Source organism: Megalops cyprinoides, chromosome 1, assembly GCF_013368585.1.
Source record: "Megalops cyprinoides isolate fMegCyp1 chromosome 1, fMegCyp1.pri, whole genome shotgun sequence".
In the NCBI taxonomy this organism is placed as follows: domain Eukaryota; kingdom Metazoa; phylum Chordata; class Actinopteri; order Elopiformes; family Megalopidae; genus Megalops; species Megalops cyprinoides.
In genome coordinates, this window is record NC_050583.1 from 36,433,826 (window position 1) to 36,447,140 (window position 13,315).

Here is a 13,315-nt window from a genome sequence, read left to right on the forward strand (position 1 = left end):
TGAGAGGGGGATCAGTCTTATATTGTTAGGTGAGGGTTTGGGTGTTTATAGGTATGTAGAGGCAGTGTGACCGAGGGCCCAGCATGCCAGTGCTGGCCGTTTACAAGCATACATAGAGTTCTGGGAAAAAAGGTTGCTGGAAGGTATTTCTAGGGGGGTACAGCAAGAGAGTAGCTGCAACTGTCCAGTGGGCCAGCCCATAGGACCTATACTTGTACAGTACCTGGAGAGAGCAGATGGAGATATTTGTTTTAGATATTGTTTGGGGAGACTCGTTAAATGTCAGTTTTCTACATATGTTTTTTCAGTGAGAGAAGGAGGATGAATAAAACCATGTTCGTTTAAGAAAGACAAGAATAACAAACACTAAAGGAGGCATTGAGCTCCTAGCAATGAAAATAAAGAGTCATGGACATATGGAGAAAGAAACAGGGCAGAAGGAAGGATATTGAAAGATACAGGAGCTCCTTAATCTCAGTATTTACGCAAATGTCTATTCAGCAATTATCTGTTCTGCAATTGTGTCTTCTGTTTATGTCTTCAGAAAGAAACATTATTCACCCAGAGATTATACAGTAAAGAGAGAAAGAATAAAGGAGAGCACGAGGGAGAAAAACAGTCTAGCCCAGTAAAAACATATGACATTGCAGCAGATGACCACAGCAACAAACAAAAGAACCAGAGGGCACAGACATAGGCTGGGTAACATGGGTCAGCTCATACTGTGATCTACAAGAAAGGAAAAGCTACATTTTACTTCACAATCACTCAAGACCTGTAAAGAAAGAGAAACTTGCCTTCTTGAAAATAGTGAAAATAGAAGAGCTCATTGTCCTTTATTCCATTAGTAAACATGGTTATGTGTGTATGATTTAACAAACTTATGAAGCTATGCAAGTATCCCATAAGATGTGCAAGTATCCCATATTGTAAACTGTTGTGTGAAACTGGATAAGGAGGCATCAATATGATTCCACATTCATAGTGGAATAGGCAATGTGAATTGAAGCAGTTTTTGTTGGCAAGTGTTAGAGGGCCTGGATTTACCTGCAGTTGTTTCTGTCCCAGAACAACTTAAAACAAAAGTGGTAAACCAGCCTGTTCAAGTGACAAAAGTACAGGCGCCCCCAACACCAAACCAAAGTGCCTTTTTTCATGGAGGCTGTAACCCCGCGTCACCCGGACGTATACATTTCAACGTTACATTGTTGAACAGCTGCGGTGCTGAATCTGACTGAACTCGACAGTGATCTGTTTATATTCTCCCCTGCGCCGCTGGATCCTGCAGTACTTGCTTGATACCACTGGATGGAGACAAAAAGCTTTGCCAAGTCAGACAGACGGAAAACCTTTCAATATTGTCACACAACGTGTCTGGCATTATATCGAAGGAACTGCTGGCTGCGTTGATACCACCCACCCACTCGTGCGTTTCAGGGCCTAGAATCCGAGATAGACAAATGGACGGGTGAACACAGAAAGGGGGGATAGGAAGAAAAAGAACGGGGCACATTTTCCATCACAGGAGGGGATAGATTGTTTGACTTGCTTCATTGCTGATTTAAAAATCCTTGCCTGTGTAATTCCAATGTATAAAGAATGGGAGATGAAAAGGAGGGATGTATTATTCTATATTATTGAGGCTTAGCTACATTATTTTGAAGAGGGGTTAAGAGAAATAAAATAGGGTGCTAGGTGGTGCAAAACGGTAGAGACCGTTATACTTTCCGATTGGGAAATTCAAAAACGAGAACAGCATAGGGAAAACGGGTTGTAAGAGAGAGGGAGGTGGTCATTACAGGTACGTAATTCTGCTGTTTTTGTATTACTAAATGCCTGTGTTATCTAGTGACATTTTACATGTACCATCACTTCGCATTCCTCCAAGGAATAGGTCAGATGTATGAAAATCCTAAGAAATGTTACGTGTAGTGTATAGATCTGTATTTATTATCGTGCGTAAAAACGAAGGGAGGGGGCAGCGCGGATATTGCAACGGGAGGAAACAGATACGGTTGCGGGAAAATGGTGTTAAATCTGAGCTGCATGTGTCTGTGGGAAATAAAGATAAGAATACTGCCATGTGCGCAATCATTAGCATCTACTTGTCTGTTTAAATAGCGTGCCTCATTGATTTCGATTTAATATTCTTGTTTTTCATAAAATAGTGACAACGGTATTAACGGCTTTCGTTCAGTCTTATTATAATTTATGATAGGAAATGATACTTTCCTAATTGTGTTAGAGCGTGGTGTTAAATATGCCCAACTGGAAACCCTTTTCCGATATCGTTGTCCCTTTCTGCCTCTTGTTTCCCCTCTCAGCGTCAGGTCTCAGTCCCTCTTACACTTTAAGTCATGGTGTTCACAGTCCTTATTGTGGCGTTGTGTGCCACCCTCCAGCATCTGGCTACAGGTAAATGTGTGAGAATAAGAAAGAGAGAGGGCAAGAAAGAAAGAGTGAGTGAGTGTGTTTGTAAATGGGGGGGGGGGGGGGGGGGACTATAGACTAAAATATGGCACTTATTGGGAGAGTATTGCATTTTTTTCCTGTGCATGTTTGCAAATGTTTCAACAATGCTTTAACATGTAATTAAACATAGAGGTCCCACTGTAATGTCTACACATTACAGGTCCTGCTGTGATGACTTACAAAATAACATCAAACATACAGTCATGGAATTAAAGAAATGAGATAAATTCATCTGTACACACTGCTGTTGCTCATATCGTGTGTATGATGCTCATATCTCCTGTGATGTTAGTGCCAAAGGACATGGAAGGTTTCTCTCTGAAGAGTGTAACAGAAGGAAGTGTTTGGGTGGATATCCTAGGTGTTCTGTAATACACACTGCACTTTCTTGTTAGTATGCAACTTTATTTATCCCTCACAGGTTTGACCTTCACCCCAGATGAACTTAGAGAGGATGAATTACAGGTAACCCCTGAATCCCCACAGCACCAGTCCTCCCACTCCCCAACCTCTGTCCCACCAACCACTGTTGGAAGGATACGAGCCACGCTGCTTAGTAAAGAATACCTTGGGCGAGCCCCACTCTATACTGGTGAGATTATGTGCATGGTCCCTACTGACACTGCATGTGAATTCAGCTTGTGTGTATTAGTATGTGTGTATGTTGGCATTTACAGCAATATAGTAGGCATTTCTTTGGGATGTCTTAACACCTTATAACTTTGGGTGGAGAACTTGCATGTATCATTTGCATTTTGCAGTTGATGAAGTATTTGTCCTGACCATCACATTTCTTTTCTCCCTCATCTATTTAAGGCACAACCACCAATCCCACACAAGCTGCCCCTCCTGTCCACCAGTCAAAGCCCACATCAATCATGATGTCACCCGGAGTGCTCACCACAGTTGTGACTTCATCAGCGGGAGCAACCCTGGTTGGACAGCCTGGAGCAGGACTGTCGGCAGGAGACTCTGCTCTTTTTGGAGTGACATCATCACCTCTAGAGGAGGAAACCACAACAACGCTGATCACCACGACAACCATAACCACAGTGCACACACCTGGTAAAGACACATCTGTATAACCACTAAATTCACTTTCTATATACATACCAGTCAAAAGTTTGGACACACCTTATTAAGACAATGGGATATATGCATTGACATTTGGAGTTAAGGCCTATGCTTAAATACTTTACATTTGTTTTTTAGACCAATATAGATAATTAAGTTGATGCTTATGTATGAGCGTCTTTCCAAAAAAAAAAATATTTTTAAAAAATATTTTTTGGCTACATTATACTAAAATATAAGATTTTTGATTTGATTTGATTTGTGACTTTTTGGGTCACTGCATAATTACGTTTGTGTTATTTCATATTTTTGAAGTCTTTACTATTTTTCTAAAATGTGGAAAATAGTAAAAATAAAGAAAAACCCTTCTATGAGTAGGCGTGTCCAAACTTTTGACTGGTACTGTGCGTTTCCTAAGTACTTTATGTTTGGATGTAGACACTCATCCATTTCTTTCCAGGAGTACTGTGCTGTGATTAAGTTCAGTACACGAAAGTTAAGTAAGCTGCAATAAAACTTGTTATGTAAGTTGTAGAATTTTAATACAGTGATTTTAAAAGTGCACCAGTACAGCATATTTTAGGACAAAAGTATTATTGCATTATTTGGCTTCAGACTTTATTGCTGATGTTGCAGTTTGATGTGAACAGTTAATGTATTGTTCATTTACTTTTTCACATTATTCTTCCTGGGTCTCTTAGCTGACTCCAAAGTCATTCGTAATGTACAGCTACTTATACTACATCATCAGTATATCCCTCTCTTTAAGTGCTATGCAATGCCAGCCTCTCAGGAATGGAGGGAATAGTACAGTCACCAGACCTTGACTCCTCTTCCTCATCCCTCTATCATCCTTTGGAATGCATTTACAGCATCACTGTCTACACTGGCTATGGAGTGGAGATTCAGGTAGCCTCTCCCTTTCTCCCACAGTGCAAATGTAGCTCAATGGTGCTCTGTTCACTTAACATAACAACATAATATTTACTTTATAACAATGCATAATAGTGTGTTAAATGAGTGCTAATGCACTGTGTGGTGTCTAAGGCAGCCAGCTAGTGCTCAGTATTAATTCTCCTCTCCATTTCTGTCTCCTTTCTGCTCACTCCTTAAGGTGAAGAAGGTGAATCTCTCCAAAGAAGAATCTCTGACCATCCTCGGGCTAGGTGGGGTGGGTCCAGTGCTTCTTGCAAATGAAACATTGATGAGTGAGGGTCAGGTGATTCGCAGCTCGACCAATCAGGTGCAGATTCACTATCGCAGCCTCCAGCCAACCTATCACGGTGTCTTCAGCCTGTATTACCAAGGTACCCTTAGCTAATCAGACTGGACTTTCTGTGCACCAGTGATGCATCCCTGCTTGTGTTCCTTGTTCTCTCTCTGTTCGGTCCTCAGTAGACTTTGCACCCAGCGGGCTGCCTGCTACATACAACTGGCACTCATGGTTTCTGTTTCTAACTTACTGTCACAGTTCTGGAAATGCTTTGGACAGATTTATACCAGAGTTTCAGATGGTTGCATACAGTCTCAGAGAAGGGAAAGGTCATTTCCTACGTCTTAAGAAGGTCAAGGCTGCATGAATAGCATTCTAGCAATTTACATATCAAACCGAGTACAATCCTTGCAAGGGCAATTTTCACAGGTTCAGTATGAATTCTGTAGTGAACCTCTATTGATATTTATTGCTAATATTTGTGCAACAGTTTGTGTGTGTGCATGTGTGTTTTTCCCTAGATGTTGGGAGTCAAGAACAAACCCTCTGCTCTTTTTCTCTCAGCCTTCCTCCTGTCCTGCACATTCCCTCATTCCCCTGAGGGAGGTGGTGTGACAGTGACTGACCTTCACCCCGGGGGCCAAGCCCATTTTTACTGTGAGCACGGCTTCCAGATCAGGGGTCACGAGTTGGCCACCTGCCTTAACTCCACCCAACCTCACTGGAGCTCTACCGCACCTCAGTGTGTTGGTGAGTTGCACGTTTTCTTGTCTCCTATTGCGACTGCAAATGGTTGTGTTGGCAACCAGTTTTGTTTTTCCGTTATTCTGTCTTTCTTTCTGTCTCTGTTGTTCTCAGCATTCCTTCCCTGTGGTGATCTTAACTAAAGACTAAAACCATAACGCTGTGTAGGTATTATTTGTTGAAGTTTATTGTCTTCATTCTGATTATTAAAACAAGGATGATGTTGCTTGTCTCTAATCGCCATGCCGAAAGGTTAAATCATGTGGAAATGTTTAGTTCTCTGTGATTGATTAATTGCATTGTACATTTGTGGTCTCTCTCTCTTGTAGCTGTGTCATGCGGAGGATGGATCCGGAATGCTACCGTGGGTCGAATCCTCTCTCCTTCACCTCCTGGTGGAAACCATAGCACCAGCAACAACCTTAGCTGCCATTGGCTGATAGAGGCCAGGGAGGGGCACAGGCTCCACCTCCATTTTGAGAGAGTTGCCCTGGATGAGGACAATGATAGGTCAGTTCTAGTGATACTCAAGCGTTTTCACATCATTGGAGTTCATCTAAAAGAGTTCCTACTTTTTTCTAATAGTTTTTTTTTTTCTTCATTTTTTCTCTCACAGGTTTATAGTGCGGAGTGGGAACAGCTCTGTCTCTCCCCTGCAGTTTGACTCTGACTTGGATGACATCCCGGAGCGAGGGATCCTGAGTGAGGGATCGTCTCTCTACCTGGAACTGACAGCAGACTCCACTACCATACCTCTACTGCTGGCTCTGCGATATGAAGGTGAGAGCAGGGCACTGGCTGTCTTTCAGCCTGTGTTTTCTCCGCCTCTGTGTCTGTGTATTTTTACTGATTGTAACATTCATTTAAACAGTGAGGTTATTGTATAGTAATAGTAATGTTGGGTGTCTGTGTCTATAGTCAGTGCAATGGCTGTACCTGTCTCTCCTGCTCCTTCCCCTCAGCCTTTGATGGGGAGCGCTGCTACGAGCCCTTCCTGCCCCATGGGAACTTCAGCACCACCGATGTCACCTTCTCCCTTGGGACTGTTGTGACCTTCTCTTGCTCCCCTGGATTCATCATGGAGCAGGGTTCAGGGGTCATTGAGTGCGTTGACCCCAGTGACCCCCACTGGAATGAGACCGAGCCAACATGTCGAGGTATGGCACCGACACTGTATATCACCATGCACGCACACAAAATTGGGAACACACTGGGAGCTGCTGATGACACCCCTCCATTTCTGCTTCTTTCCCATCTTTCCTACCCACTTCCACCCCTTTTTCTACATTCTCTATTCCCTCCATCCACTTCTCCCTCTCACCGTTCAGCTCTGTGTGGGGGGGAGCTGACCGATCCCACGGGAACAGTGCTGTCTCCTGAATGGCCCCAGAGCTACTCCAAAGGCCAAGACTGTGTCTGGCAGATTCGCGTCAAAGAGGACAAGTGCATTGAGCTTGACGTCCAGATGTAAGTTTAGTTCAGAAGCACTGCACTGTTTAACAGAGGTTAAACTGGGTTTAAGTGATGTGATGTAAAATATAGGGGATTTACTGGGAATGTTTGCCTCTTGTACTAGTCACTATTAATGTATACAGGAGCACTTAAGACTCTACTGTATATACTCAATTCATGCTCCGTGTCTACAGTCATTATTAAACGTAACCACATTTGTAATTCTCTTTTTCTCATTCTCACTGTCTTTTAAGTCTGAATATCCGTCGTAGAGATGTCTTAACCATATACGATGGTCATGATGTCACCTCTCATGTGATTGGCCAGTATCTTGGGTCACGGGAACGTTTCCAGCTTGAGTCATGGGGCTCAGAGGTTACAATTCAGTTCCAGAGTGACCCGGATGATTCCTCTTTCATTCTCAGCCAAGGGTTCCTCATTCATTACCGTGGTGAGTATAAAGAATGGGCCGTAGCAGGGACTCCCAAGGGGCTCAACTGGTAAAAGTGCTGGCTGTTGCAAGTGCAAGGTTGGGCACTGCAGCCCGGTTTGATCCCAGCCCTGTCATCAGCGTACAATGCCCAGGGATATAGAGGAGGGCAGGAAGGCCAGGGGCTCATGGCTCATCTGCAACCCCTCCTGATCGACTGGGCACCTGCAGTTTCCTGCGAAAGGCTGCGCATTACGTGTTCTCATCTGACTCACGTCTGCACAGGCTTGGCATGGGAGTTGCAGTGTGAAAAGAAGTGGAAGCTGGCATCAGGTGTCTGGAAGGAAGAGGCATGTGTTTGTCCCAGCCTCCCGCATTGACAGTAGGGGTTGCAGCAATAGGGGTGGCATGTCTAAGGACACAATTCGGCACTCCAGATCAGGAGAAAAACGAGAGAAAGCATTTAGCATTACAAATTTACATGATGAAAAAATAGGCTGTAGTTCAGCCGGTGGTTCCTTATTCACTGTCATGGTGAAATAGAATAATAAGATTTTTTCAAAACAGTGAACTTCTTCAAATATTTTGACATAGAAAATAATTGTGTTGAAATGTTAGATACAGATAACTGTACTATGGTTACTAAAACACACTCAGTCAGAAGAGTATTTCACAATAATATGACACAGCAGGGTATTGTAGACTCAATGATTACAGTGTATGATGTAGAACAAATATAATACACATTGTTATTATTATTATTGTTGTTGTAGTCACTAACATCTGTCAGTCCTAATATTGTCATTGTCATTGTGCAAAACCCTATAACCTCTTTTCTAAACAGCATTCAAAGTATCAGCTAAGTTATTCTTCATTCAAAATGCATGATAAATAAAATGCAATGCTAAAACAACCATAGGAAATGTTAATGAATCACCTATATGTGTTATTGACTGATCTTGTAATATTACACTTGAAAAGTCCTCTCATTTCTCACTATCCAGAGGTGGATCGCAACAACACATGTCCTCCACTGCCTCCAATTGAATTTGGCTGGAAAAGCTCCTCTAGCCCCTCCCTCGGAAGGGGAAGTGTGATGACCTATCTGTGTCAGCCTGGGTATGACATAGTTGGCTCTGACATCATCACCTGCCAATGGGATCTCTCCTGGAGCAGTAGCCCTCCCACTTGTCAGAAAGGTGAGAGGAAAGCTTGAAAAATGAATGTGGTATGTACTGTTATGACCTTTTAAGATGGGTATGGTTAAGGTTATTTATTGCAGTCATTCTCTTTTAACATTTCACCTCATTGCTATAAAAACTTGAAAGACTTGAATCCCCTCCATAGGCCAGGCTATACGAATTTGACCATTTGTCTTTCACGCCATTGTTCCATCTTCCATAGCAGCAATCCCAGGAATTCATCTAACGGGTCAGTCCAGGCTCTGGACTCAGGGATTGTGCAACTGAGGAGATCTGAGTTGTCAGTTTATCTTTTAAGCTGCCAGTGAATTAGTGTGTTTTATTATTTAATTCATTAGCAGTTTGAGCCGTCTCTTTAAATGCAGCTTCTACAATTGTATGAGGTATGGATGTATATTTAGTATGTTGTGCAATTATTGCAGGAAGTAGTAAGAAGTACTGCAATATGACTAAAGAGATTAATGGAGTGCAGATAAACCAAACTAGTGTGGTGCATTGTATCATTAAAAAACTGACACAACTGTTGACACACATGATCTGCATAGATTTTCATGAAACATGAAACAAATTTTGCAGGTCACAATGTCAAAGGTTAAAGCACCAAAGGCTCCCAATGTTTTTTATTACTATTGTTAAGTCTCCAAAGGACTGGGGGGGTGGGTTGCATGAAATAGGAGAGGGTCATGTAATTTTTTTAGATCAAGTGAGGGTCTTGTACTTTGTTGTTGGGCTGAGAGTCTTGCAAGTTTATTTTCCTCAAAATATTCCCCAGTGTGGAAGAAGTTTTGTGGAGAAAGCAGTTTTGTGGGGAATATATATGTTTACATAAGCACATTCGCAAGGACAATGATGCTTTATCCTCCATACACAATCCCTCTAGGTAACAATGACATGTACTATATAGATGTCATCACTGTATAGTATGCTGCTTTGCTTACCTATCCTTTATTTGTGTTTGGAGTTAAACCTGACAGATAAAAGTACTTGTCCATAAATATGTCCATGATTATATATGGACAATAATAAATACACATATTTAAATGTGCTGAAACAAATACTGAAATGAATAAGTTGCGAAGAGTTCATTAAAAAATGTCAACAGAGATAAAGAAAGAAATTTCTAAAACAAAAAAAGAACGAATAAACAACTGTGATTTTTTTATTTATTCTTTGCTCATTTCATTTTAAATATTATTTTCAGATACAATATTTACAGTAGGTTACAACTTCCATTTCTCTGTATTATATTAACTACATATTTATACAGTATTCACTTAATTTCACAGTCTTAGTTTCTACTATTCATATACTGTATATCTAGGTTGTCCTGTTGCGTCTTGTCTGAGTGTTTGAAGGCCAAAGTGGGCACGCTTTGCCCATTTCTCTCGTTGCTGCTTCAGTCCAGCAGTGTTCAGATCCAGGGGAAATGACAAACGGGGTACGCTCAGTGCGACCAGAGTCTGGGTTTCCCGTGGGCTCAGTGGTGCGTTACACCTGCAACCAGGGCTACCAGCTGGAGGGGCCCGGTCAGATCTCCTGCCGTGCACGGGACAAAGCCATCCCAAAGTGGAGTGACCACAGTCCCAAGTGTGTCTGTAAGTCAAGGACATGGCTTTAATCTCCTGCATGTGTGTAAGTGTCCCTAAATATTCTGACTGCTTGTGACATTGCTGGTTTCTCTGTCTCATTCTCCCAGTGTGAGGTCATATGCAGGATTTTCCATCCAGTATACATTATAGTGTACTGACTCTCTACTGACTACTCTCTTCTCACTTGGTTTCTGTTTCTATAGTGAAGTATGACCCATGTCCAAACCCAGGTGTGCCTGACAATGGCTATCAGACCCTTTACAAGCACATCTACCAGGCAGGGGAGTCTCTTCGCTTCTTCTGTTATGAGGGTTATGAGCTAATAGGGGAGGTCACCATCACCTGCCTACCTGGACACCCGTCTCAATGGAACAGCCCACCACCCTTCTGCAAAGGTGGGGATGACTTAGCAAACAGGACTATAGTTTAACACAGAGAGACTGAAGTTTGGGAAAGGGGACTTTTATTTCCTTGAAATGTAAACATTTAATTAAGTGTACATTTCTGTTTTTCCACTCTCCCATTCACAGTGGCATATGAGGAATTATTGGATGATCACAAGTTGGAAGGTAATAAATACCTCTTTTGTCATGATTATTGCTGTCCTGTAATTCCTCACATCTTCCTTTTTCTGTTATTATTTCGTTTGACTGACATAAAAATGCTGATATTCGAAACATACTATCACAATGTAGCTTCATCTTGGCAAAAAAAAGTTCATTAATGCTTCTAAAATTTGGCTTGTATGTAGCAAATAAGATGTGTAACAATTTGTGAGGACATTCCTCTGATTGCATGTTTATGTAATGTCCAGCAAAGTGTTTCTTGCAGAGAGCACTGATTAGTTGATCAGTTATTAAGTACTCTGACTGCCTTTTAATTCAAGTTTCCAGGACAACAGACCCCTCCAAACAAATGGAAGGGGAGAAAATTGCGCTGGCAATCTTCCTGCCCATAATCCTGGTTATTTTCCTGATTGGAGGAATATACCTATATTACACTAAGTAAGTCCCATCCATCTTGCTTTCTGTGGTATTGTTGGAAAGGTTGTAGATTTAACAAGCGTTCCTCAGTCTGTCGTAAGCAGCTGGAGAAGGGTCAAATTGTGACACTTCTCACTGACTGTCTTCATTCGTTCACTCCTTCTCTCTCAGTGTGTGCAGACTCCAGTGGAAGTCTTTGTTTTGGAAGTCGCTGTCTCACACCCACTCCTACAGCCCCATCACTGTGGAGTCAGACTTCAACAACCCTCTGTACGAGGCTGGGGTGAGTCATTCTTGCTGTCTGTCTGTTACGGTGCATTACTGTAAGGGTTTGGTGCTCGGTGAATAAATTGCTCTAACCTTTGTCCTGCTTGTCTTCAATGTTGTTAGGACACACGAGAATATGAAGTGTCCATCTGAATGGGATAAACCCTGATATAATGAGGAGAAAGGAGATGGAAAAAAGAAAGGGGGTGCTTTTTTTCTTCCTGTCAAATACTATGATTCCCTTACCACCCCAGTCTCTCCATCCTTTTCACTCTCTCTATCTGAATCTTTATATTTACCTGTAACACAGCTCTGTTTGTGTTTGTTTGTCTGTCTGTATTTGTCCTTTTGTCAGTTTCTCTGTCTGGCCATCTGTCTGAGGTCAGCCTTGGTTTTTTGTCTATGTATCTGTAACTTTGCTAGTCCATTGGTCTGTGTGTGACTGCCTGTAGGAAATGTTTTTGGTTTCAGATATTTTATATCTATAGTTAGGACTCTGGTGCCTTAGAGAGAGCGAAAAGGAAGCAAAAGACAGAGACAGAGAATGGGTGGAAAAAGAAGGAAGGGAGGCAAGATCACAGAAATGACCTGAAAGACAGAATAAAATAGAGAGACCAACAGACACAAACAGAGAAACAGACATGCTCACATGAACATGAATACACACACACTAGAACAAATTGAATGTAAATATTTTGATTGAATATTAAAGCTTATGTATGTACTAATCCAGTGCCAAAAGACAAAATCCCATAATGTGATGTCACTTCATGCTGCACCCCTTTTGCCTTTGTAATCCCTCCATCAAATTTAAAGGAAAGAAGAAAGGACAATGGTGCATTTTGTTCTTGGTAGTTTCTTTATTATAATTCTGCTCTCTCACTTGGTCTAACATCTGTTATGATATCAAAACAGAGGGAGAGGAGCAGAATGTCTTCATATTTAAAGCACGCAATGATTGTATATTTTATTGCTTCTACCATTATAATAATTATTCTTGATCAATACTTGATTATGGTTAACAATGATTATTATTGTTATTAATGCTGTTGATGTTGTTGTGGATGCGCTATGTTAAAAATAATATAAAACTTGCTGCTTGCTCCAATTTAGCATTGAACAATGATTTGTTATTTTTATTTTCATTATGATTTATTTTTAATACAATGAGCTGTTATGTACTGTGCAAGGAGAAGGTGACACTTGCAATGTATTTGTATTGTTGTTATTTATTACAATAATTTTGGTCATGAATTAAAAATGTTAATTTATTTGCTATGTACATATAAAATAAAATCACTGTTGGATGGTTAAAAAAACAACCAAAACTCTGTATTCTGATTTTTGGTAGATTGTGCTTACAGACACACTAATTTAAATTTTGAACATGAATGAATCATCATATAAATTACATGTAATGTCTAATAATATTTTGTGTACATTATCACCACATCTCTCTCTGACTATTTATAGTATAGTGCTACATGGACAAAAGTAGAGGGGTTCTCAGTAGAACACATACCTCCACCACTCTTAGCAATTGTCTTATTACCCTGACAATAATAATTAAAAAAAACAACTTCCTCTTGGACAGTCCACCAATTCACCAAGTTTTGTCCAAATGTATCCACACTGTTTTTTCTCAGACAAAGGACATGGGGGGGGGGGGTCTTCTTTCAGCTCCCTTCAATGGACAGTAGGAGGGACATTCAGTCTGTCCTTTGAGGGAACAAAACTAGTCTTAATTTAGAGAAAGCAAGGACAGAATGTGGTAAGGAGATGACATGGAATGACAGCAGAAAAATGTACTGAATTTGGAAAATGTAACTTACTCTTCATGGTATAATAGCCCATGACAATGAATAGCCTTAAATAGTAGATGAAAGAGG

At 41.2% G+C, this 13,315-nt stretch overlaps 1 protein-coding gene across 1 annotated transcript; it reads left to right on the forward strand.

Moving 5' to 3' along the window:
* The first annotated feature begins 1,295 nt into the window (after positions 1 to 1,295).
* LOC118789548 (seizure protein 6 homolog) lies at positions 1,296 to 12,491 on the forward strand. The gene is made up of 19 exons (XM_036546025.1): positions 1,296 to 1,801; positions 2,325 to 2,415; positions 2,894 to 3,064; positions 3,289 to 3,537; positions 4,316 to 4,455; positions 4,661 to 4,853; positions 5,324 to 5,509; positions 5,833 to 6,013; positions 6,120 to 6,283; positions 6,466 to 6,660; positions 6,832 to 6,970; positions 7,210 to 7,406; positions 8,390 to 8,584; positions 9,988 to 10,182; positions 10,380 to 10,571; positions 10,707 to 10,745; positions 11,063 to 11,180; positions 11,331 to 11,442; positions 11,550 to 12,491. The coding sequence occupies exons 2-19, from the start codon at positions 2,358 to 2,360 to the stop codon at positions 11,577 to 11,579; spliced, it is 2,754 nt and encodes a 917-aa protein (XP_036401918.1). The 5' UTR covers positions 1,296 to 1,801; positions 2,325 to 2,357; the 3' UTR covers positions 11,580 to 12,491.
* Positions 12,492 to 13,315: the final 824 nt, after the last annotated feature.

Excerpts from the sequence above, each read along its gene's own strand:
- LOC118789548 (XM_036546025.1), top strand. The coding sequence starts at position 2,358 with ATGGTGTTCACAGTCCTTATTGTGGCGTTGTGTGCCACCCTCCAGCAT. Across the intron at positions 4,456-4,660 it reads GCTATGGAGTGGAGATTCAG|GTGAAGAAGGTGAATCTCTC; the intron begins GTAGCCTCTCCC and ends TCACTCCTTAAG. Across the intron at positions 6,284-6,465 it reads GCTGGCTCTGCGATATGAAG|CCTTTGATGGGGAGCGCTGC; the intron begins GTGAGAGCAGGG and ends CCTTCCCCTCAG.